Below are 24,362 nucleotides of genomic sequence, written 5' to 3'. Positions count from 1 at the left end.
CAGAGTTGCAAAAAGAGAGTGTGAGACAGAGAGATTAAAAAAAAAAAAAAAGTCCTTTCATCTTCTGGTTGACTCCCTAAATGGCTGCAATGGCCAGTGCTGCACCAGGCCAAAACCAAGAGCCTGGAACTCTATGCAGGTGTCTCACATGGGTGGTAGGGGCCCAAGCACTTGGCCATCTCATGCTGCTTTCCCAGGCACATTAAGTGCCACATTAAGTAAGATTAGAAGCAGAGCAGCCAGGACTTTAACTGGCTGTCCAATACGGGATGACAGCATTGCAAGCAGTGGCTTAACTCACTATGCCACAACATTGGCCCCCCATTCTACAAATTATTGAACAAGGTTCAGAGAGCGTCCACATTGCCAAAGGCAAATACAAGCCAGGGGGGGTCACAACTCAATCCTACAGGAACAGAAGCTCCTGTGCTCTGGAACTTTCTGGACCTTGCCCTATATACCTCTTGATCTGCCTGCTCATTTGTACCAGTTATAATAGTGTTTCCCTGATTTTTGAAATGACAGAATTATAGAGATGAAAAACAGAAAAGTGGTTGCCAGAGATTGGGAGGCATAGAAAAAGGCAAATGGCTATGACTATAAAAAGGTAGCATAGTCAGCCTGGGATCTGGGTAGGGTGCAGATCTTTGGGATAGAATTGTACCTTATCTTGACTATGATGATGGTCCCATGAGTGCTACAAATTACATAGAACTAAATACACACACACACACACACACACACACACGTCTGCATGTAAAATTGCCGTAATCTGAATAAGACCAGTGGATTGTACCAAGATCAATTCAAGTCCTATCCCTGCTTCCAACTCTAGCTACCTGCTAATGTGCACCCTGGGAGGCAGCAGGCAATGGCTCAAGTAATTCAATCCCTTCCACCCAATGGGAGAACTGGAGTAAGTTCCTGGCTCGTGGCTTTGACCTGGCCCAGCCCAGTTGTTGCAGGCATTTGGAGGGTGAACCAGTGGATGGGAGCACATACTAACTGACTAGCTCACTCACTCTCTACTCTGTTTCTGTGCCTTTCAAATAAAAATGTTTTAAAAAATAAATAAAACTATTATATGATCCAGCCCCACTACTGGGTACACATCCAAAGGAAATGAAGTCATTATAGCAAAGACATACCTGCACTTCCATGTTTATTGCAGCACTATTCACAATAGTTAAGATTTAGAAAGAACCTAGAAGTACATCAATAGATGATTGGATAAAGAAAATGTGGGGAAAATACACAATGGGATATTATTCAGTCATAAAAAATTATGAAATCCTGTCCTTTGTGGCAACACAGATGGAACTGAAGAATATCATGTTAAGTGAAATAAGCCAAGCAAAGAAAGAAAAATAATACCCATGTTCTCCCTTATGTGGAACAAAAACCACTGAAGAAGAAAATAGAGTAGTGGTCATTAGAGACCAGGAGGGGAGGAGGGAAAGGGAATAGAGAGGTGCTGGGTAACAAATACAAAGATGCAGTCAGATAGGAGGAATTAAGTAGTCTGCAGCACAGTAAGGTACCTATCATCTATACCAATTTATGATGTACTTCAAAATAACTAAAAATTCTGAAGGCTCCCAACATGCAGAAATGACTAATGTTTATTACCCAGATTTGATCATTATATACTGAATACAGGTACCAAAGGATTATACTGGACCCCCATAAAGATGTACAAATATTATATGTCAATTAAAAATGTTTAAGTGGATACCAGGTCCAGTGATAATTGAAAGAAGTCTGCCAGCTTGGTTCTGACCACCCTTTCTAAACTGTTGCTGCCGCTAATAATGCTAAAGCCAATCATTCTATGGCATATCATCCTTTTCACTTCATAAAAGTAACTCAAATTTCAAGCTGTTTTTCTTATGTGTGTGTTTATTTCTTGACTGTGACCTTTCATTAGTATGTAACTTCCTTTAGGGCAGTGATTTTAATTGGTTCATCAGTGTATCCTCAGTACTCTACATAATGCCTGACACATAGGATCCCTCATGTAAACTAGTTGAATTAATTGATTAGTACCTTTCATGTTCCGGCATTTCCAAAATTACTGGATTTTTGGCAAAAAATTCCTTGATAGTATCCCTTTTTTTCTGTCTTCTTTTTGGTTTCATATCTACATTCTTAACAAAGGAGATAACAAAAATATCACAAATTAAATAAATTTAAACTTGGAACATAAAAGTGTAATCTACTCATAATGCTTATCACTTGATACTGAAAGTTTCGTTATATCGCTCAATGAAAATTGTTATTAAAAGTAACAGAAGTACCCCCATAAACAAAAAAATCCCAATTAAAAGAAGTGAAATTGACATTTTGAGATTTGATAATTATTTACAGCCTTTGTTTCTACTGTTGAGAAACAGCAGTTTTTGTTCTTCATACCACTTGTTGAACTCTTTATTTAGTGTAGGGTTAATCTTATGAATATAAAGTAAACTAAAAATAGATCTTTGTAAAAACTAAGAGTGGGAATAAGAAAGTGAGGAGGAAGAAGGACGGGAGCATGGGCTGGAGGGAGGGTTGGGTGTAAAGAATCACTATGTTCCTAAATCTGTATTTATGAAAAGCATTAAATTTGTATACCTTAAATAAAATTTAAAAGAAAGAATTGAAGAAAAAAATAAAAAGTCAACATAGGGGCTGGCACTGTGACATAGCAGGTTCACAGCTGCTGCCTGCAACGGTGGCATCCAATATGGGAGTCAGTCCATGACCCAGCTGCTCCACTTCCAATCCAACTCCCTGCTAATGCGTCTGAGAAGTCAGTGGAGGTCAGCCCAAGTGCTTAAGCTTCTGCCACCCATGTGGGAGACCTGTTTGAAGCTTCTGATTCCTGGCTTCAGCCTCTCTCAACCCTAACCATTGTGGCCATTTGGGGAGTGAACCAGTAGATGGAAGGCCTGTGAATCTCTTTCTCTCTCTCTTTCTCTCTCTTGCTCTCTGTAACTCTGCTTTTCAAATAAATAAAATAAACCTTTTTTAAAGTCAACATAAAATTATAATGTGTAAAATAATATCCTTCTGATTGATCATAACTTAAAAAGTAGCCAATCATATCTAGATACTTGGATCTCTTAATGTCATTAGCTTAAAAATCAAAACTTGTAAGAAACTTACTCTTCCGATTTCCATTACTGCAGCTTTGAACTTCTTGAAAGGTTTCTTTGCCTTTTTAGAAACAGCATTTTCCTTATGTTTTACTCTTTTGGCTCCAAGGAGGGTCTCATTCCTCCTAATGCAAGAAGATAAAGTCAGTCAAAAAGACCTGTAAAACTTTCCAAAAACATACCAAAATTATAAATCTGTAATTAATGTTATCACTAAAATTATGCAGAGAACAACATCCAAAACTGCTGTGTCTCATAAATAAATTAGGCTGTGATATCTGGTTATGAAAGAATAACCAGATATCACATTTTGACCTTGCAAAAGCAATGCCAATCATGCCACAAAATAAATGCAATAAGACCTGATGCATCTCTAGGACAAGGAGGAAGAGTTGAAGGCATGATGTTGGTGGAACACAACTGGACTAAAAATACAGTAACATGGATACTTCTCTTTACCCCTGAGAAGAAAACTACAGAGGAGTGACCCTAAATAAGCTTCCCTGCTTCCATCAGATTTCATTCTCTTTGGTTCCATCTTGTGCAAGCTCCTAGCCCCTCCTGCTTCTGGATATTAACAGCTAAGCATTCTAGATACCTGCTAAACTTTCTCTCTTCATGAGCAGGGGGTCTTACTTCTTAACCTTATTTTCTTAATTATGGACTCTGGTGATAATCCCACCATCCTCTCCAAATACTGTGAAGGCTCTCACTAGCCCTCTATTGATACTTATCACCTATTTTTCCTAAAAGGTATATGTTTTCTGGAATAAGTTCTTCTTTTGGTAAGAACTGGTCAATTACAGCAAAACCATGCTTCAACATAATCAATGGGATCCAAAAATCTAAGTGTGAAAATGTAGAGCCGCAGTGCCAGTGCTGTGGCATATGGGTAAAGCCGCTGCCTGCAATGCCGGTATCCCATCTGGGCGCTGGTTCCAGTCTTGGCCTCTCTACTTCTGATCCAACTCTCTGCTACGACCTGGGAAAGCAGTGGAAGATGGACAGTCCTGGAGCCCCTGCACCCATGTGAGAAACCCAGAGGAGGTTCCTGGCTCCTGGCTTTGGATCAGCACAGCTCCAGCTGCTGTGGCCATCTGGGGAGTGAACCAGCGGATGGAAGACCTCTCTCTCTTTCCCTCTCTGTAACTCTGCCTTCAAATAAATAAATAAATCTTAAAAAAAAAAAAAAAGTAGAGTCACTTCCATACAATGCTAATGAAATGACTGGGTAAGTTCCAGGGGTTGGGAGACACTGTGTAATCCAAATCTGTCTTGGTCCCTGTGGTAGGTGGCCACTCACTTCAATTTTGACAAAGATGATCCAGGATCCTGTGGTTGGTTGCGTTTCCAACCCAGCTACAGCAATTCTAAGAACCTCTCAGTTAGGTGACATCTATCTTGGCAAATATTTTGTCTGCCTAAACTAGAAAGCTTGGGGACTTCGGGATCTATCCTTCACAACTTGGCATCCTGAGACTGATTGTTGACCATTTTCCCACAAGCTTGGTCTCTTCTCTACATCCTCTGTCTCTCAAACCACCAAATGCTTAATGATTGTTATGTTATTTCAGAAAAAAAGATGGGAAGGAGAGGAGGTCATGGATGTGTTATTTGAGCTAATATTTTTCCAGCCTGCTCAAGTGTCTCTACCTCTCAAAGAACCTTCATCCACTGAATAAATTAAACTCAACTTCTTGACCTCTTCACAGCTCTGTGAAGCTCCGACTGCTTTTTATATTGCTTATAGTGCATCGACAATTATTTTTGTTTTCATTCATTCAATGTTACTGATCTTTTATTTTGTAGCTTATTCATTGTTTTGACTATTTATATTTGTACATGTTTCTAGGTCATTGGGTCCTGATGGCTATCTGCCTATTATTTCCCAAGTATTGCTCTGTTTTATCTTATCTGATGGTACAAATCCCTATTTTTTGCTTTTTTCCCAAATAATTTCCATTTTTCCAGCCTATTCTGCATAGAATAATTTGACTGGAATTTTAATTGGAATTTCATTAAGCCAACAAATTCATTTGAAGATAATAGAAATCTTTATAATATTCTGTCTGTCCAACAAGTATTGTACTATTTGTTCATTCATTCAAGTGTTTTTAAAAAATACATTAGTAAAGATGTTCAGTCTTCTTCATATAAATCTATGTTGCCTCACAATTCCTAATAAACTTAATCTTGAACTCCGTAGAAATTGGATCTTTTTCTATTAAGCTTTCTAGTTAGCATAAGGTGGTTATTAATTTTGCAGCTGACTGTTCTATAATACCATGCAATAAATAACCATCTATTACTAATGCTAATGGTTTTCAGTTCATTATCTTTAGCTTGTTAAGTTAAAAAAATTATCATTTGTAAAATCCCTATTTTCAGATTTCATTGTGGAATTATCTTAGTAAACATTTTGAGATACTGTTATGTTATAATCATCTTCTAGGTTCCATTTCATATCTTAATGCACTGTAAAGAACTTTCAGAACAACGTTAAGTAACAGAAGAAATAACAGCTTTCCTTGCTGTCCAACTTTTTTTAACAGAGAAAAAAATTATTCTACACATTTGCCAGGAAATGATTGCTGAATTTCATTGTGTGACTTTTTTTAACGCCTACTGGAAACCCCTTTGTAATAATCACATTTCACAAATAATCACAGATCTACTATATTTGCACTGAGAATAAAATCTACATTTTCACTGCTGGACTTAAATGTAAGATGTGATTTTGGATTTTTGCTTTTATATACTGCTAAGTAAGATTGATCCCATAATTTCCCAATTTTTTATTTTCTTTTTCTGAGATTCTGTTATCAGAGCCTGTAGTGATAAATTTACCAGGAAAGTTTATACTCATGATCTAAAATAGTTTTACGAAAAACAAAATTTATTCTTTCAAGATATGAAAGAATTATCCTAAATACTATTTTGGTCAATTTCCATGTTTAAAATTTTTCCAAATAATCACCATTTTTCAACTAGATTTTTTAAATTTACTATTATTAATTTGTACATACTATTATCTAATTCTTGCTTAACCACTTCCAAATTTATGATTATTTTCTCTTTGAGTTACTAGTATCCAGAAATTTACCTAATTTATTCATAAAACAACCAGATTTAGTTACTGTAAATTGGACAGAGAGAGAAATATTCCATCTGCCAGTTTACTTCGCAAACAGCCATAACAGCCAGGGCTGCTCCAGGCCTAAGCCAGCAGCCAGGAGCTTCTTGCAGGCCTCCCACGTGCATGGCAGGGTACCAAGTACTTGAGCCATTTCTACCGCTTCCCCAGGCACATTAGTAGGGACCTGAACTGGAGTGGAGCAGCCAGAACTCCAACCAGCGCCCTTATGGAATGCTGATACTGCAAACAGTGGTTTAGCCCGCTGTGCCATAGCACCTGACCCTAAATGGGACTGTTTTAAACCCAACTGACAATTAATTAATTTCAAATTTTATTTATAGTTTCTTCTTTCTTTTTTTAATTTGCTTTGTTATTTTTCCAGTCTTTTGAGCTCAAACAAAACTCATTTAACTTTATTTTTCTTATTTAGTAAGAGAAGCTTTAGCAGTTAAGAATTTGTCTCTAACTACTGCTTTGGGTACATTCAAAATGTGGGGTTTCCCACTGTTACTATTTTAAAAGGATCTACAGCTTTTAGTAAGATTTATTTTCTGATCAAGTAATTGCATATGCTAAGAATTTATTTTATTATAAAGTTTCAGTTTTATTGCCGTGCAAGCTTTATTTTGTAGCTTAAGTTTACTTAAAAGAGTATTCTAAAGAGTGTTTATTTAGTCTTATTGGGCTATATACATATTAATCTCATTCATTTTACTAATTATATCTTCTAGGTCCTTTTTGTTTTGATCTTTTTAAATGTGAGATATAAAACTCTCTCAGTATTATTATGTTCCCGTTGAATTAGCCTTCCTTTCAGCAATTTCCATATACTTTGGCTTTTTTGTTAAATACAACATGAAAGTTCACTGTGATTTATAAATATTATTGAAAGACTTATCCACTTTGAATGTCAAAAGTTAACATTGAAAATAAGTGATGTCAGATGTTATTCCTTAAATATTATCAGGACAACTGATAAACTGGGGGAAAAACTAATAACAAAGTAAATAGCATATATATTAAAACTTTAAATACAAACCATGAAATCGGAAGAAAATACAGATGCAGTTGGTCTGTTCCAATATGAGAAAATTCCTCTGTGCCAAAACAAACTGGGCATATGAACAAAACCAGAAAACAGACATTCCTACCAATGCAGAAATCAGAGTACTGATCTGCATCTCCTCCTCTACCTTTCACCTGGTGCGGAGTGCTGTGAAACACCTGCTCAGTCTTGAAACGTGAAATTATTCCTTTTGTTTTGACCTGCCCCGTCTCCACCTTGAAGTCTTGTGTTACACCACTGTTTGCTGCTTTCAAGCCACTTATTCTATCTTCCCTTGCAGAATATCTATTCTTCCTAGTTGAATTTCCATATTCAGCTCTCCAAATTTGCCTACACACCAAAAGTGTCTTCTGATTTTCTTTGGTATCAAAACTGCTATTTAAAGCTTCTAAACATCTAATTTTGGTGGTTTTTTTTTTTTTTGTAATTTAATAGAGATCTAATTCTGACCAATTATCTTATTATCAAGGCCTATTTTATTAATAAAAGTAATGTCCTTTTTTTTTTTTTTTTTTTTTTTTTGACAGGCAGAGTTAGACAGTGAGAGACAGAGAGAAAGGTCTTCCTTTTTCCGTTGGTTCACTCCCCAAATGGCTGCTATGGCCGGCGCACTGCACCAATTCAAAGCCAGGAGCCAGGTGCTTCCTCCTGGTCTCCCATGTGGGTGCAGGGCCGAAGCACTTGGGCCATCTTCCACTGCACTCCAGGGCCATAGCAGAGAGCTGGACTGGAAGAGGAGCAACCGGGACACAATCCAGCGCCCCAACCAAGACTAGAACCCGGGGTGCTGGCGCCGCAGGCGGAGGATTAGCCTAGTGAGCCGCGGCGCCGGCTAATGTCCTCTTTTTCTATATCTTGAAAGTATGAGGTACATATGTATCTCCCAAGCTATTGTTCTGATAAATGAAACGCTTCTTTTAGGAAGATTATCTTCCTGTGCATTTTGAAGGAAATTTTTCTCTTCTCTTCTGCTGTCATTTTAAAAATAGATCTCATGATCTCATATTACTGATGTTCACTTTTATTGAAATGGGATGTATCTATGCTCAGCGGTTAAAGCAAAGCCCAGTTGTCATCTGTCAGAAGAAAAGTTGGATTCATTTAGCATTTCTCATAACTGGCATGGGACATTATTATTCAGACTTAGACAATGAGAGAGACAGAGCTACTACTTCTATTTGAGGAACTCTTGATTCGCATATACAAATAGAAATCCAAGGGATGACTCTACTCATTACTACAGAGGAATTAAGAGAGCATGAGGGACTGTTGCTGTGGTGTAGCAGGTAAAGCCACCGCCTGCAGTGCCGGCATCCCATATGGCTGCCAGTTTGAGTCCCTGCTGCTCCACTTCCAATCCAGCTCTCTGCTATGGCCTGGGAAAGCCATGGAAGGTGGACCAAGTGTGTGGGCCCCTGCACCGTGTAGGAGACCCAGAAGAAGCTCCAGGCTCCTCCCTTCAAATCGGTGCAGCTCTGGCCATTGCAGCCATTTGAGAGTGAACCAGCAGATGGAAGACCTTTCTTTCTTTCTCTGCCTGTGCCTCTCTGTAACTCTGTCTTTCAAATAAATAAATAAATCTTTGAAAACAAACAAAAAAGAGCACATGAAAAATGAAAAGTGACCCAAACTGCGCCCAAAATCCTGCGTGAAAAAGAGACAATGGCCTTGAAATGCTATAATCTACCCCATCTATGCTTATTTCTTAGTCTTAGTTACATATTATGTTTACTTTTGTTTATTCATTCATTTACACACAGGTGGTTTTCTAAAGTTTATTTTTAACTTATTTGAAAGGCAGAGAAACAGAGATTTTCCATCTGCTGGTTCACTCCTCCAGATGTCAGCAACAGCTGGGACTGGGTCAGGCCAAAGCCAGGAGCCCAGAAATCCATGGGTTTCCTGAGAGAGTGGCAGGAACCCATCTACTTGAGCCGTCATCACCTGCTGCCTCCCAGAGTACACATTAGCAGGAAGCTGGATCAAAGTGAAACCAGGAGTTGAACCTAGGCATCCAGCAGTCATCTCAGGCATATCTCAACCCTTTTAAACAATTATTTGAGAGCAAGTGAGAGAATGCTCCCATTCACTAGCTTTGATACCCAAGTACACACAATGAGCTGGCTTTGGGCCAGGCTGAAACCTGAAGCCAGAAATTCAATCTAGTTCTCCCACGTGGGTGGTAGAAACCCAATTACTTGAGCCATCGCCACTGCCTCCCACCATGTGCAGTAACAGGAAGCTGGAGTCAGAAGTAGGAGCCAGGCATCAACCAGGCACACCTGTGCGGGATGCAGATGTCTTAACCTGTATCTTAACCACTAGGCCAATACCTGCCCCCAGGTGGTTGTCTTAACTGCATTTACTCCACACTCTTTATGTATCTTAAAATAACATGTTACTTTCTAATAACTGTTAACACACGTTAAACTGATAATACAAGTACCTTTTCAAAAATTCATGGACAGGAATTGTTATCTCTACCACAAGGTGAAATTTTTCTTCATTCATGCATTTTAGCATAACTTGTGTAAAGAATTCCAAGAATCTAGGTCTCTGTTTAAATTTCATAACTGTGAGAAAAAGGAAGTTCATATATAGTTACCAATACATTTACTGGAACTGAAAGATTACTAGAGGTAATAGTAATTTTGTCAAATAAACAAGTTTTTTAATCTGCTTTTTAGATTTTACACTTTTAAAAAGATCTATGAGTAAATGTTCTTTCTCTAAGACCAAGTAATTCTTTACAGTCTCTATTTATTTTATTTTCCAAATATTTCAGTGTTGAGAAAGATTTCATTAAAGCTGCTTCTAACATATGACTAACTGGGAGTGGCAGGGGAGAATTACTGATTATCATAATTAGTTATCCTAATTTTTATTATATTTCACTCTGAGCTAAGCAAGAATGTTGCTATCTCTTCTATTTCTTCTTAGCAAATCACTAATATAATTTTCAAAGTTTTTGTAATTTTCATAATCACATCATTCACTACCAAAATAAACCACTATCAAGGCTCTCACTTTCCAGGCTTTAAATCAGTTTCCTATTCATGTGTCTTTTATTACCTAATCATCATGATTCTGCATTATTAAGAATGGTTTAATAACCCAAACATTCTGCCTAGAACCAGTGAAATCTCGAAGTAGAGCACAGAAACACCCCAGAGGAGAAGCTGTTGTCCAGGGAGCGCAGAGTGATGACCACGGACAGGCTGAGGTCGCCTACCTTCCCTCACGGCACCTTTGACTGACCAGTTCAGAACCACCGGGTAGAGAAAGACAGGGTCTTCTGCTCCCGACAGCTCCGCAGCGGCGTCTAGGAGGTGAAAAGTGCGTGAGCTGCAGGTTCTGCTTACCGTGGGCGGCCAAAAACAAACATTTCTTGGAAGGAATGGAAAATGGGAAACTACTCAATGTTTCTTTCTGAATTATGTGCCTTGAAACATCAGATATAAACTCCTGGCTCCTGGCTTCAGCCTACCCAAGCCTGGCCATTGCGGCCATTTGGAGAGTGAATTAGTGGATGGAAGACTCTCTCTCTCCCCCCTAACTCTGCCTTTCAGAATCAGTAACTCTGAAAAAAAGGAAACATTAGTTACATCATTACAGTTTAGAGATTAAGAAGAAAACAATAATCACAATCGTTTCCTTCCAATTTTTCGCATAAAAGCTGTCTGTCACCAAACGGAGCTTCAAAGGCATCATTGTCTGTAATTCAACAACTGTTATTTATTAGCAAACTGCAGACCTAGAAACCTACCAGTTATGTCAACTCCATTTTAACAAAATTATCTTTTAAAAGATGGTAAAGTATAGCACAACCATGACACCAGATTGTCTGTTAAAATTCTAACCCTGACACTTTCCTGTTAGAAAGTTTTGGGGGGCCGGCACTGTGGCGTAGTACGTTAAAGCCCTGGCCTGCAGTGTCGGCATCTCATATGGATGCTGGTTCAAGTCCCAGCTGCTCCACTTCTGATCCAGCTGTCCGCTATAGCCTGGGAAAGCAGTGGAAGATGGCCCAAGTCCCTGGACCTGTGTGGGAGACCTGGAAGATGCTCCAGGCTCCTGGCTTCAGCTCAGCTCAGCTCTGGTTGTTGTGGCCATTTGGGAAGCAAACAAGCAGATAGAAGACCTCTCTCTCTCTCTCTCTGCCTCTACCTCTCTCTGTAACTCTGTTTTTCAAAATAAATAAAATAAATTTTTTTTTGACAGGCAGAGTTAGACAGTGAGAGAGAGAGAGAGACAGAGAGAAAGGACTTCCTTTTGCCGTTGGTTCACTCCCCAAATGGCTGCTATGGCCAGCGTACTATGCCGATCCGAAGCCAGGAGCCAGGTGCTTCCTCCTGGTCTCCCATGTGGGTGCAGGGCCCAGGCACTTGGGCCATCCTCCACTGCACTCCCTGGCCACAGCAGAGAGCTGGACTGGAAGAGGAGCAACCGGGACACAATCCGACGCCCCAACCGGGACTAGAACCCAGGGTGCCAGCACCGCAGGCGGAGGATTACCCTAGTGAGCCGCAGCGCCAGCCTAAAATAAATAAAATAAATCTTAAAAAAAAAAAAAGTTTTGGAAAGTTACTTAGGACCTTTGTGTCTCTGTTTCTTTTTCTTTAAGATTGGGATTATAGTAGAATCCCAAATATGCTTGTTGTATATGGGTTGTATGTTTTAATGTCTATAAAATACTTAAAACAGTGCCAGACACAAAAATGCTGTACACTCTTTAGAATTGGCCCTAAGGCATTCAGATCTGGCTAAAAAGCCAAAGAGAACATTTCAGACATGGAAAGCCAAGACACTGTGGCAAAAAAATGACCCACATGAAAGATCTCTGTGATTGAGATCCCAGTGGAAAGAAGGCGCCATCAAAGAAGGTGGTACCTTTCTCTGATGGGAGGAGAGAGCATCCACTTTGATTTTGGCCTTGTCTAAATAGTGTCGGAGTTTGTGGACTCAAAAGGCTTCCATAGCCTTGGTAGCTCATGACAAGAGCCTCAGGTGATCATTGGCATCATAAATAAGAGTGTCAATTGTTAAATCAACAACAGGAGTCACTGTACACTTGCTCCACATGTAGGACCTCTTTCCTTAATGAGTTGTACTATGAGAATTAACGGTAAAACTGGTCTTCAAACAGTACTATATACTTTGTGTGTCTGGGTGGGTGCAAGCTATTGAAATCTTTACTAGTATAGAGTTGATCTTCTGTATATAAAGATAATTAAAAATGAATCTTGATGAAGAATGGGATGGGAGAGGGCGTAGAAGGTAGGACAGGTGTAGAGGTGGGAGGGTGGTTATAGGGGGAGGAATGGCTACATTCCAAAAGCTGTACCTAAGAAATTTATATTTATTAAGTAAAAGCACTCTTAAAAAAAAAGCTGTACCAAACTATCTTTATTGTTATTGATTTTACTATTTAGCTATTAATATTACATTATGATTCTTCATAAAATGTTTTATTGATATTATGAAAATAAGTAATTCAAATTTCTAGCACATTTTACATTTTAAGGAATTATACTTTTTTTTTTTTTTTTTTTGACAGGCAGAGTGGATAGTGAGAGAGAGAGACAGAGAGAAAGGTCTTCCTTTTGCCGTTGGTTCACCCTCCAATGGCCGCCATGGCCGGCGCGCTGTGGCCGGTACACCACGGTGATCCGAAGGCAGGAGCCAGGTGCTTATCCTGGTCTCCCATTGGGTGCAGGGCCCAAGCACTTGGGCTATCCTCCAATGCCTTCCCCGGCCACAGCAGAGAGCTGGCCTGGAAGAGGGGCAACCGGGACAGAATCTGGCGCCCCGACCGGGACTAGAACCCGGTGTGCCGGTGCGGCTAGGTGGAGGATTAGCCTATTGAGCCGCGGCGCCGGCCGGAATTATACGTTTTATAAGTAACATGATTATAGCTTTACCAAAACTGGGTTTACTGATTATGGGAATAACAGGACATTAGGTCCAATTCACAAATGCAGCTTGAAATGTGCATGGAACATAGAGAAAGAGGAGACCCAAGTCAGGGTACCCTGAAACAGCATGACCACCAAAATGTAACTGAGGCACACATTAAGAGCCATGGATGCCGTAAGTACTGTCCAGTTCCCAAAAGACCATGGAGCCTAAAATGGAGCCTCATACTTGAGAGAAATCTGAGTACTCATATGCTGCTAGAAAATTTGAAGCACATGTTTACCTAAAAATATGAGGAAACTAATCATTGTAGCCATCACTCCAAACTTCACACTCCGAAATAATAATTGTTACATTAAAAATTTGGCCCACAATGAAATTCCTATAGGACAATTAAAACCAATCTTTTACTCTACTTTCTAGTCTAGCAGGCCAGGATCCAAATCACTTACATATTAACACCCCTGGTGGTATCTCCCCACACATTTGGCAACATTTGCCCTCCAGTTGGTTATCACAACCAGGGGTGTGCTATGCTTCTATGGGAGACATAAGGAACGCAGCTCAACATTAGCTCCCACAACAAAGAACGATCTGGCCCCATATGACAACAGTGTCAAGGTTGAGAAACCCTACTTTAGAATCAGTAGGCTCGAGTCCAAACCAGCTATGTAATCCTAAATAAATACTTAATCTTTATAAGCCACGTCTGTAAAATAAGGCAGTAGCAATCCCTTATTAACTGGATATTGTTAGGATTAATGACATGGTGTAAAAGCCCTGTGTATACCTTAAAGGGTCGACCAAATACTAATCCCCTTTTAATCCGTTTAACAAAATATTTTCTCATTTTAAACAGAAGTACACAAAAAATAAAAAGCTTACATTGCTTTGTCATCTTTAGTAGGTGTGTCTCCAACAAGGCCAGCTGCTCATTTATTTTTTCAGGTAACAATATCTGCTGTGGCCTCCTAGTCTTTAAAAACTTCTTAGTGGAAATCTAGGAACAGTAGTTAACTGTCAGAAGGTACTTGAACATGTTATGACAATTGCCATTTTCAAATACCTCTCTTTGAACTGTGTCTTCATACTTTGATACCCAGTAGACAAACCTATGATCTAAACGACTGAACAATACAAATTAATAACTGATAATAACAATTATTGCTTTCCGGCTAAATACCAGACTCAGCACTGTGTGCTTTGCGGTGCCTGACTGAATGTTTCTTTGCCCTCTCTCTTCCTCCTCCCTGTACCTTCTTCCCACAAACCACCCCTCCAATACTTGGACCCTCCTGAAAGCAGCTGGGGACGTGACTTTCCAAATCTTCAAAACCACAGTGCCCAGACTGCCCTCAGAAATGGATGCTTTCATTGTTTTAGTTTTTCTTCTATTTTTCTCAGGAGGGGCTTCCTTACAACAAAGCTAATGGCCTTTGCCTCTCTGCCTTTCAATAACACACAACTGCAGTTGTCATGAGTGGATTAAGAATTAGGCTGTTTGCCTCTGGCTCCCTGTAATGTCTGCTCACACAGAGCTTGGGAACGGATCTGTCAATGTCTCCTGTTCTCCAAAACCAAGATTCCAAAACCCTTTTAAGCTTAAGGGGACCTTGAGAGAATCTAATGATTGCTGACTCCTATACATTAACAGGTCCTACAGCTTTAGTCAGAAGGGAGTATCACAGCCTATAGCTAAGCCAGAGGTTCCAAGGAAAGAGGCGGAAGACCCTACACCACAACCATGTGAAGGAGGAGACAGCGTCCTGACTCAAGACCCGGCTGATAGACTCTGAAAGTAAACACCTGGTGAAAAAAAATAAACTCAGTGCCTCCACCTTAATCAAAACTCCCTCCAGACAAAGCCGGCTCCCTCTCCTCAAAATGTATTATTGATTAAAAAAAAAAAAAAAGCCATCCAGTAGAGCAGAGATGATTTTGAAACATTTTTGGAAACACACACACACACACACACACACACACTTACTTGGAAACAACATAGACTAGAGATACAAGTAGGGCTACTCTATCTGAAACAAGGTTGATGGTGAGAGTCTTTTCTCACCCAAGCCACCGAAGGGGCTTCAGGTAATTCCCATGCTACCTCAGAAACAGATACACTAAGTGACGTTTCAGAAATGGATCCACAAAAACATCTAACTGCAGAGTTTCGAGAAAATGCCATAAAGCATAAGCTCTTGTATAAACCACACTTGGGGGGCAGGTACTGAAACTTAGTCTCAAAAATTACCAGTTTCATGAAGAAGAGGATTTAAGGGTCACCATGAGTTTCAGAAATGTACTTGGAGCATAAGGTGAAAAGGTCTGACATGCATTTACTGCATTCGATAACTCACTCAGAACAATAAAGTCTTAGATTCAGAAGCGACTTTAGAGGGCTTATACCCCAGTGTCTCGTCTGGGGTGTAAGTTCTCAGTCATCCCCTAACTGACGCTCAGTATGGGTGATAAAGTCTATTCAGTATGCTAGCACAGATCGCTGTTCATGTTCTTGATCATAATTCAAAAAAAGCAGCCTTCTTTACCACATTACCTTTCTTCTATGTAAATGTGACAAATTAAAAACTGATCAACTTGCAACACCTAAAAGACCCAACTAAATATGTGTTTAAAAATGAGAAATGGATAGGCATTCAGCCTAGTGTTCAAGACACCGGTTAAGGCTCTTGCATCCTGTGTCGGAGGACTTGGGCTCCTGACTCCAGCTTCCTGCTAATGCAGACAATGGAAGGCAGCAATGATGCCTCAAGTGACTGGGTTCCTAACATTCACACTGGAGAGCTAGACTGAATTCCTGGCTCCTGGCTTCAGCTCCAACACAGACTCAGCAGTGGCAGGGATTTGAAGAGTGAACCAGCAAGTGAGAGCTCTCTCGCTCTCTCTCACAGGCTCTCACGCTCTCTTTCTGTATCTCCATCAAATTTAAAAAAAAAAATTAATGAGAAACAAAAACAATTACCTCCTCTGGTGTTTCGTCTTGCTCACTATTACCAAATAGAGATTTGCACTCTGATGTGATATCCAACATCTTTTTTCCATAATTTATAATCGTCACTGCCAGATCATATTCCTTCCATGAGCGGAGAATCTAATTTAAAAATATTTATTAATTATTTCTATTGGTCATTTTTGCTGTTCTTAAGTGTACTGCACCATCTTCCAGAAATTCAAAAGTTTAAGGCCTAAGAACACCGCTGTTTTTGTTAAGGCAACTGGAAGTTTGCCTCCAGATATTTCTCTAGAATTCAAAGTACACTGGGGCCAGCGCTGAGGCATAGCACATTCAGCTGCCCCACCTGCAGCACCAGCATCCCTTATCTGAGCACTGGTTCTATTCCCAGCTGTTCCACTTCCAATCTAGCTGCCTGCTCACGTGCCTGGAAAAGCAGCAGAAGACGACCCAAGTACTGAGACCTCTGCTATCCACGTGGGAGACCCAGATAGAGTTCCAGGCTCCTGGCTTCAGTCTGGCCCAGCCCTGGCTGTTGTAGCCATTTGAGGAGTGAACCAGTGAATGAATATCTCTTTGTTTCACCCTCCCTCTCTGTCACTCTGCCTTTCAAATGAACAAATCTTTAAAATACATATGTATTCCACTATTTTAAACAAAGATTTAATAAATCATAAGAAACAGTAATGTATTCCTCATATCTCTGACCCAGATAGCCATATGTCTTTTGGCACAGGAAGTTAACTATTTGGAAGACATTCCCATTCAAAAAATCCATATTGAAACAAAGTTAGTCTTAGAGTTCCCATCACCATCAACTCCTATCTTGAGTGCCTTTCAAAAATGGCACAATTACTGATATCACAATGTCTTGGAGAGCATTTAGATCAGTCAGTGATTTATAGGACATTCTGGGAGAGAACTGGACTAGATACTAGATATATGCTTTCCTTGGCAGATTCTCTGTGAACCCCAGGGGCAGCACTCATCGTAATCATATGGAGGAAAGGGTCCATTCCACTGCTCTCATTCCTATCCCCTTTCAGTATCTGGTACTCTTTGGCCAGCTCCAGTCTGGTGCTTAGCTACCTCTCTAGAGTAATCTTGCACTTATCTTCTTGTACATTAATCTTACAAAATATTAAGCCAAGTATACTCTGACACTCATCATTGTGTTTCTAGCCTTTGCATGGCTAGGTCATTTCCCAGAACAGTTTTTCCTACCTTATTATATAGCTTCCCCTTGTCATTAAATCTTGGTTCTAGCATCAGCCCCAGGAAAGCTCCCTGCCAGCAACCTGATGTGTACGCACTCTGCGGTTGTGGAGGAACAAAGGAGGCGGACATCTCCCTCACGATCCCCATAGGGTGATTAGGAGTAGAAATGTTGGTATGGATTCATGATATAAGGGCACTTCAAAAAGCTCATAGAAAAAAGACATGAAAACATGAACTTTTTTTTATACTAAATATTTTTCATGAACTTTTTGAGGACCATTCTTTTATTCTGTTGAGTAAATTAGTATTTAGGTAAAACTGTCCCTTCCTATACAGGAATGGGATATATGAAGTGGCTGGAAAGTAGGGAGTGTCTGCTCAGACCTTGTGAGACCTACCTAATGCTGAGAACTGGAAATATTCCTGTAGCTCCAGGACAATGGTGCTGGGCCAATGCTGACTATAGAACATAATGTAAGCAGGAAAATAGTGGGGTGGGGACAAGTGTTTGACCTGGCAGTTATGACACCGCTTGGGACATCCACATCTCGTACTGGAGGGCCTATGTTAGAGTCCCAGTTTTGCTACTCTTTTCAACTTCCTGCTAATGCTGACCCTGAGGGGCAACAGGCACCAACTCAAGTACTTGGGTCTCTTCCATCCATGTGGGAGATGCCAATGGAGTTCTTAGCTCCAGCTTTAGCCTGACTCAGCCCTACCCTATTGGGGGCATTTAGGGAGTGAACCAGCAGATAGGGGTGTCCTCCCCATCACTTCCTCTGCTTCTCTCTCTCAAATAAATGAACATTTTTTAACTTAAAAAAGTAGTACAGAGTTAGATTTTGAAAAGCTTAGGTCACAAATTGTTTCAAATGGCCAGCAAAACAGCCCAATTTCTTTGTAGAATTTACTTTACAGGGAGCAAATTTTGTTATTAGAAAACAGAAACAAGCAAATGTTTGCTCATTTGCTCCAGTATTCTGGGACTTGAGGCCAGGCTGCAGGAAGCTTTTAGAAAGACAATTCTCTAAAAAGGAAAGAATGATCCAACATGAGAAGTGGGATGCGCAGCAGACTCATAGAATGGCAGATGTCCTAAACAGCACCCTGGCCTAAGAATCAGCCCTTAAGTCATTCAGATCTGGCTGAAGAGCCCATGAGAGTATGGCAGGCATGTAAAGCCAAGACACTCTGGAAAAAAAAAAAATGACCTAAATGAAAGATCTCTGTGAGTGAGATCCCTTTCTCTGAAGGGAGGAGAGAACTTCCACTTTGACTATGGCCTTATCTAAATAAGATTGGAGTTGGTGAACTCAAAAGGCTTCCATAGCCTTGGCAGCTCATGACAAGAGTCTTGGGTGATTACTGACTTCACAACTAAGAGTGTCAATTATTAAATCAACAACAGGAGTCACTGTGCACCTACTCCCCATGTAGGATCTCTGTCCTTAATGTGTTGTACTATGCGAATTAATGGTAAAACTACTACTCAAACTACTCTATACTTTGTGCTTCTGTGTGGGTGCAGTCTGTTGAAATCTTTACTTAGTATATACTAAGTTGATCTTTGTATATAAAGATAATTGAAAATGAATCTTGATGAAGAATGGGATGGGAGAGGGAGTGGGAGGATGGAATGGTTGTGGGTGGGAGGGAGGTTACTGGGAGAAAAGCCGCTATAATCCAAAAGTTGTACTTTGGAAATTTATATTTATTAAATAAAATTGAAAAAAAAAAGAAAGACAATTCTCAGCTTATCAATTTGGTACAAAACTAGTTCAAACATCAAACTCCTGACATTAACATATTCCTTTTTAAAATGCTCAGAACACATTTGTGATCATTTCTACAGTGACAGAACTTGAATTTCAATGATTCCTCAAGTTAGAGCAGAAGGGAACAGGATCATGACCAGCAAGTCAAGAAATGGACAGAGCCAGTCCCAATGTTGCAGGGTACTAGAGGAGGTCCACAAACAGCTATAGGAGGTTGTGGGTGAACCCCTTCCATAGCTGGTTATAAACCCCATCTATTACACATCGGCTCCATTTCCCCATCTTTTATAGTGTTTCTCCCAAACCTCCCACTTCTCTAAATCTCTGAAACCTACTCAATCTCTACCTTCTCACCGCCAGCAAGTGACCTTGCTTCCTCTCCGCAGATGAAATGTAGGAGTGAATGCATTTGTGAATGTCCCATTCACAAACCTACCTATATATTCTCCTGTAACCAAGACCATTCCTCCCTCCTGCTCCAGCCTAAACCCTTCCTCATGTGTTGGGATATTATAGTGCCTCAGCAATCCTCCTCTATTTTTCATTCCTCCTCTTCTATGCCCTGTTTTACTCTCCTCACTCCTCCCCGTTAATATTCACGTATTTTGGAAATACATGGAAAAACAGAACTTTTTTTTTTTTTTTGGTTGGTTGGTTGGTTTTTAGGAGAAGTTGCCATTAGCAAATTTCAAGTAACAAGTTGCCTTGGAACAGAGTGCCTTTGTTCTGGAAGTTAAAAATAAGAGTCAGAATAAGAGAGGAAATAAGAAGGCAGGCAGGAGTGTGGGTGGGAGGGCAGGCACTGGGGGAAGAATCACTGTGATCCCAAAGTTGTAATTGTGAAATGTATGAAGTTTGTAACTGTAAAGCAGTATAGTTACGCATATATTCCTATGTACCTACTTCTAAGGGTACAGCTTAAAAACATGCCATGGGAGCCCAAATCTCCTTAAGCTGGTGGTAAAAATAACATTCTAAGTGTTATAGAGATCATATGGATATGATTGTTAAAATGATCATATAGATAGGATCAAGTGTTAAAAGCATCATATAAATAGGATAAGTGTTTGGTAATAATAATAGAATTAAAAAGTAGTGAATGCTCTAACATGGGGAGCAAACTCATAGAATGACAATCACTCTGAACTCAGAATCAACCCTTAAAGCATTCTGGTTTGGCTGAAAAGCCCAGACACTGTGGCAAAAAAAAAAAAAAAAAAAAAAAAAATGATCTACATGAACGACCTCTGTGAGTGAGACCCCAGTGGAAAGAACTGGTCATCAGAGAAGGATGTACTTTCCTCTGAAGGGAGGAGAGAGCTTCTACTTTTCCTATGGCCTTGTTGAAACACTGAAGGAGTTTATGGATCCAAAAAGCTTCCATTGTCTAGGCAGCTTATGTCAAGAGCCTTGGGTGATCACTGACATCACACATAAGAGTGTTAATTGTTAAATAAGCAACAATAGTCACTATGCACTAACTTTCCATGCAGGACCTCTGTCCTCAAAGAGCTGTATTATGAGACTTAATAGTAAAACTTGTTCTCAAGGAATTATGTCATTCTAGTGTATTAAAAGGAGGATATTCTCATGTCACATAAATTATAGTTACGCCTAAGTGCTCACAAAAGATGTACCATTCTTTGGTTCTTCTTTAAAGATAATTAAGTTTCAAAAAAAAAAAAAAAAGGCAAAATTACCATCGAGATGCAACGGCTTTGAACAGCCCTTATCTAGAGTGTTGAGGAACAGCTTTAGTTCTCTTTTTTTTTATGTTTTTTGCTTTCAGTGGCTTTTGTTTTAGTTTTGGTTTGATTTTTTTCTTTTTATTTTCCTCCCTCATACCAAGTGCTGAATTCTTTACCTAGAATAGAGTTAATCTCTGTGTATAAAGTTTAATGAAAATAGACCTTAATAATAAACAAGACTGGGAACAGGAGAAGAAAGAGGAGGAGAGGTGGGAGTGCGGGTACAGTGGGAAGAATTGTTATGTTCCTGAAGTCGTATTCATGAAATATATGCAAATAAGAAAAAGAAAGAAAGAAAGAATGCAATAGCCCCTGTTATTTATTTAAACTCAGTAGTTGGTTAAAGTGAGTAGCTATCTCTGGTGTCCTGGAAGAAGAAGGTAACCTGGCCTCCCCTAATTTGAGAAAGACACCCCTTCCCTGGAAATATTCACTGAAAGAAGAATCTACAGAAAGATAAGCAAATGAACATATTCTACAGAAAAGTAGATAAGCTTTGGGCCTAGCATGGAACTAACTAATTAATGTGTTATGACTGTAGCACTGGAAAGGGAAAACGATGTGTTAGATTGTGTGAGACTCCTGCTTTGAACTGTTGCACATGGGAAGATTAATAGAGCTAATAGCAACAGAAAGGTTCCCAAAGTTGGGGAGGGGTTAGGAATAACAGAACACCTTTGAATCAATCAAGCTCTCTGCTTGTCTTGTTTTAGAAACAGAATTGGCCCTTGGACTAAGTGTGCCAAGGGCTCTTCCTGGACTCTCTATTCTATTCCACAGAACTATTTGCCCATTACTCTCCTCATTTTTTTATTAAAGTGGCTTCATGGTAAATATTCACATCTATGAGAATTTTTAAATTATTCTAATCCATTCCAGAGACTCTCTACCAGAATTCTGATTAGAACCACACTAGACCTAAATATTATTTTAGGGTGGATTTACATTTCTATGACAGTGAGTCTTCCTATTCAGGAATGTGATATGACTGCCATGGTCTCAGATGTTATTTGGTGACCTTCACTAAGATTTCATAGGTTTTTTAATTTAGGTTCTTTAACATTTTGTTAAGTTTAAGATATTGTGGATTACAGGTAGCATGTTTTACCCTCCCCTTTCCTGACTACTGCTAGTATTAAAAAAACCCTGTTAGAGGCCGGCACTGCGGCTCACTAGGCTAACCCTCCACCTCGTGGCGCCGGCACACCAGGTTCTAGTCCCGGTCAGGGCGCCGGATTCTGTCCCGGTTGCCCCTCTTCCAGGCCAGCTCTCTGCTATGGCCCGGGAGTGCAGTGGAGGATGGCCCAAGTGCTTGGGCCCTGCACCCCATGGGAGACCAGGAGAAGCACCTGGCTCCTGCCATCGATCGGATCAGCGCGGTGCGCCAGCCGCGGCAGCCATTGGAGGGTGAACCAACGGCAAAAGGAAGACCTTTCTCTCTGTCTCTCTCTCACTGTCCACTCTGCCTGTCAAAAAAAAAAATAATAATAATACCCTGTTAGTTTGTGGCTTACACATAATTACCTTATATATTATATTTATAGTTATAACAATTTTTTACTAAATTTTCTTGGAGTTATGAGACCTCTACAATTACAGATATATTACTATTTTCTGGAACTATAAAATTACTTACCATCCTTAAGTATGGCTTCAGAAAGAACCTCTAAAAATATTGAGTTTCATTGTTAAGAGTCAGCATCTCTTTCCTGTGCCTAATTTTTTAATGAAATGGCTTCAGAAACCTGGCATTTAATAAAATATCTGCTGCAAAATTGTGATGCTTATCACTATTCGGTAGCTTAGTTCCATTCCTGACTTACCAGAGCTCTTACTAGGAAAGGCTGCTAAGTGCTGCCAAATGCCAGTGCAGTATTTTTCACACAATCTTATTGTTTTGTTCCTTTAAATTTGCTGTTGTAAGAAATTTAAGTTTTATTTCCATTCAGACCTGATCTTTAATGCTTGACAACGAGACTGTCCTAAGGCCAGCAGCTGAGCAGACAGCACCCTGAAGCAGAGGAGGTGAGCTGAGGGAATGGATCTGAAGAACACCACACAATGCTTCTCTACCCCGATTCATGTTTTGGGCCCTGAATTGTACTTTTTCTTAATATGAAAATTGACATTCTTCCTTTATTTTTATTTGCATTTCCCAAGCGTCATTGTCTATCCATTTATTGTTCAACTGTTGTTACTTTGTTTTAGGAGTGTTCCTTGACATAATATACTTTTGAACCTTTTGAGGTGACTTTTTAGTCACATAGGGCATCTGTTTTCTGAGTTCACTCACACACAGTGAAGTGATTAATATACTTAACTGTGTTCTTTCCATCTTAAATAAGATCTTTTTTTCCTTCTGCTTACTTTTGCTGAATCAGCCATTTTTCCTCATTTTTTCCTGTTTTCTTGTTTCCTCTCTCATTCCTCCTTGTCATTTTTTCTTCCCATCAATTTCAAAATTCTACTATCCTTTAAAGACCTGTTCATGGTTACATATTCCCGAGTCATTTATATATATGATATTATATAATTATTATATATAATTATATATTTTATTTATACAACATACATTTTTTATTTCTTTGGTTTTCCATGAACTTTTTGAACTCACTTTACATATTTTAAAACCTAACACCATACATCTACAATCTCTCTCCCACCTGAAACAAAACAGAATCTTTACTTTTAGGTTAGTAATAAGTTTTTCTTTCAAGGATGACTTCTCTCTTTCAAGAATTTCTATTTAGCATTTATATTAGAAATGCCTAGTCACGTCATTGTTATTATCTATCTAATTTTAATAATACGCATATTCCAAGATTCATTGCTCCCATTATTCCTCTCCTTTTTGTCTTTCCCTATCTTGGGATTTTTGTTCTGAATCAATTGTCATTTGATGGAGTATTTCCTCAAGTGTTTTCCTTAGATAAGTACAAGGGCAGAATACTATGTAAATGCCTGCACTTTTTGAAAATGTTTATTTTGCCCTGACAAATGAATTATATCTTCCCTGGATTATTAATTTTTGAAACACAGTCTTTCTCCCTCAAGATTCTACAAGTGTTGTTCCAGCATTTTAACTTCTAGTGTTGCTGATAAAAAGTTTGATACAAATTCTCTTTCCATTGCAAATTACCTGTTCTTGAATTGCAAAACTTTATGATTTGTCCTCATCCTTTGACTTCAGGAATTTCACCAACATCTATCTCCACATGCATTCTTCCTTAACCCTCCCTGGGACTCAGGGAGCATATTACTTCTTTCGTTTCTTTTTCTACCACCCAGACTCATTTTATTTTCATGTTACAACTTCTGGATCTGCCTTCTGAATTTATTTACCATTTCTGGGTGATTCTGCTCTGTACTGTGAGCTTTTTCTTGAAATTCTATAT

At 39.4% G+C, this 24,362-nt stretch overlaps 1 protein-coding gene across 7 annotated transcripts in view; it reads right to left on the bottom strand.

Moving 5' to 3' along the window:
* Positions 1-24,362, bottom strand: part of CFAP54 (cilia and flagella associated protein 54) — a 372,444-nt gene that overhangs the window by 230,147 nt on the left and 117,935 nt on the right. For all 7 annotated transcript variants that reach the window (XR_016216950.1, XR_016216951.1, XM_008256922.5 and 4 more), the window contains 6 exons: positions 16,236-16,364; positions 14,141-14,255; positions 10,572-10,661; positions 9,786-9,912; positions 3,148-3,262; positions 2,047-2,147 (listed from right to left, as the gene is read on the bottom strand). Coding sequence is in view for 5 of the 7 variants with exons in the window: in XM_008256922.5 (XP_008255144.5) it covers positions 2,047-2,147; positions 3,148-3,262; positions 9,786-9,912; positions 10,572-10,661; positions 14,141-14,255; positions 16,236-16,364 (677 nt within the window). In the remaining 2 variants the exon portion in view is untranslated. The remainder of the gene's footprint in view (positions 1-2,046; positions 2,148-3,147; positions 3,263-9,785; positions 9,913-10,571; positions 10,662-14,140; positions 14,256-16,235; positions 16,365-24,362) is intronic.

Source organism: Oryctolagus cuniculus, chromosome 11 (assembly GCF_051225735.1).
Source record: "Oryctolagus cuniculus isolate XC-2025 breed Fujian yellow rabbit chromosome 11, ASM5122573v1, whole genome shotgun sequence".
NCBI classification, from domain to species: Eukaryota; Metazoa; Chordata; class Mammalia; order Lagomorpha; family Leporidae; genus Oryctolagus; species Oryctolagus cuniculus.
The sequence above is the reverse complement of the archived record's forward strand: the minus strand, read 5'-3'. Positions and strand labels throughout refer to the sequence as shown.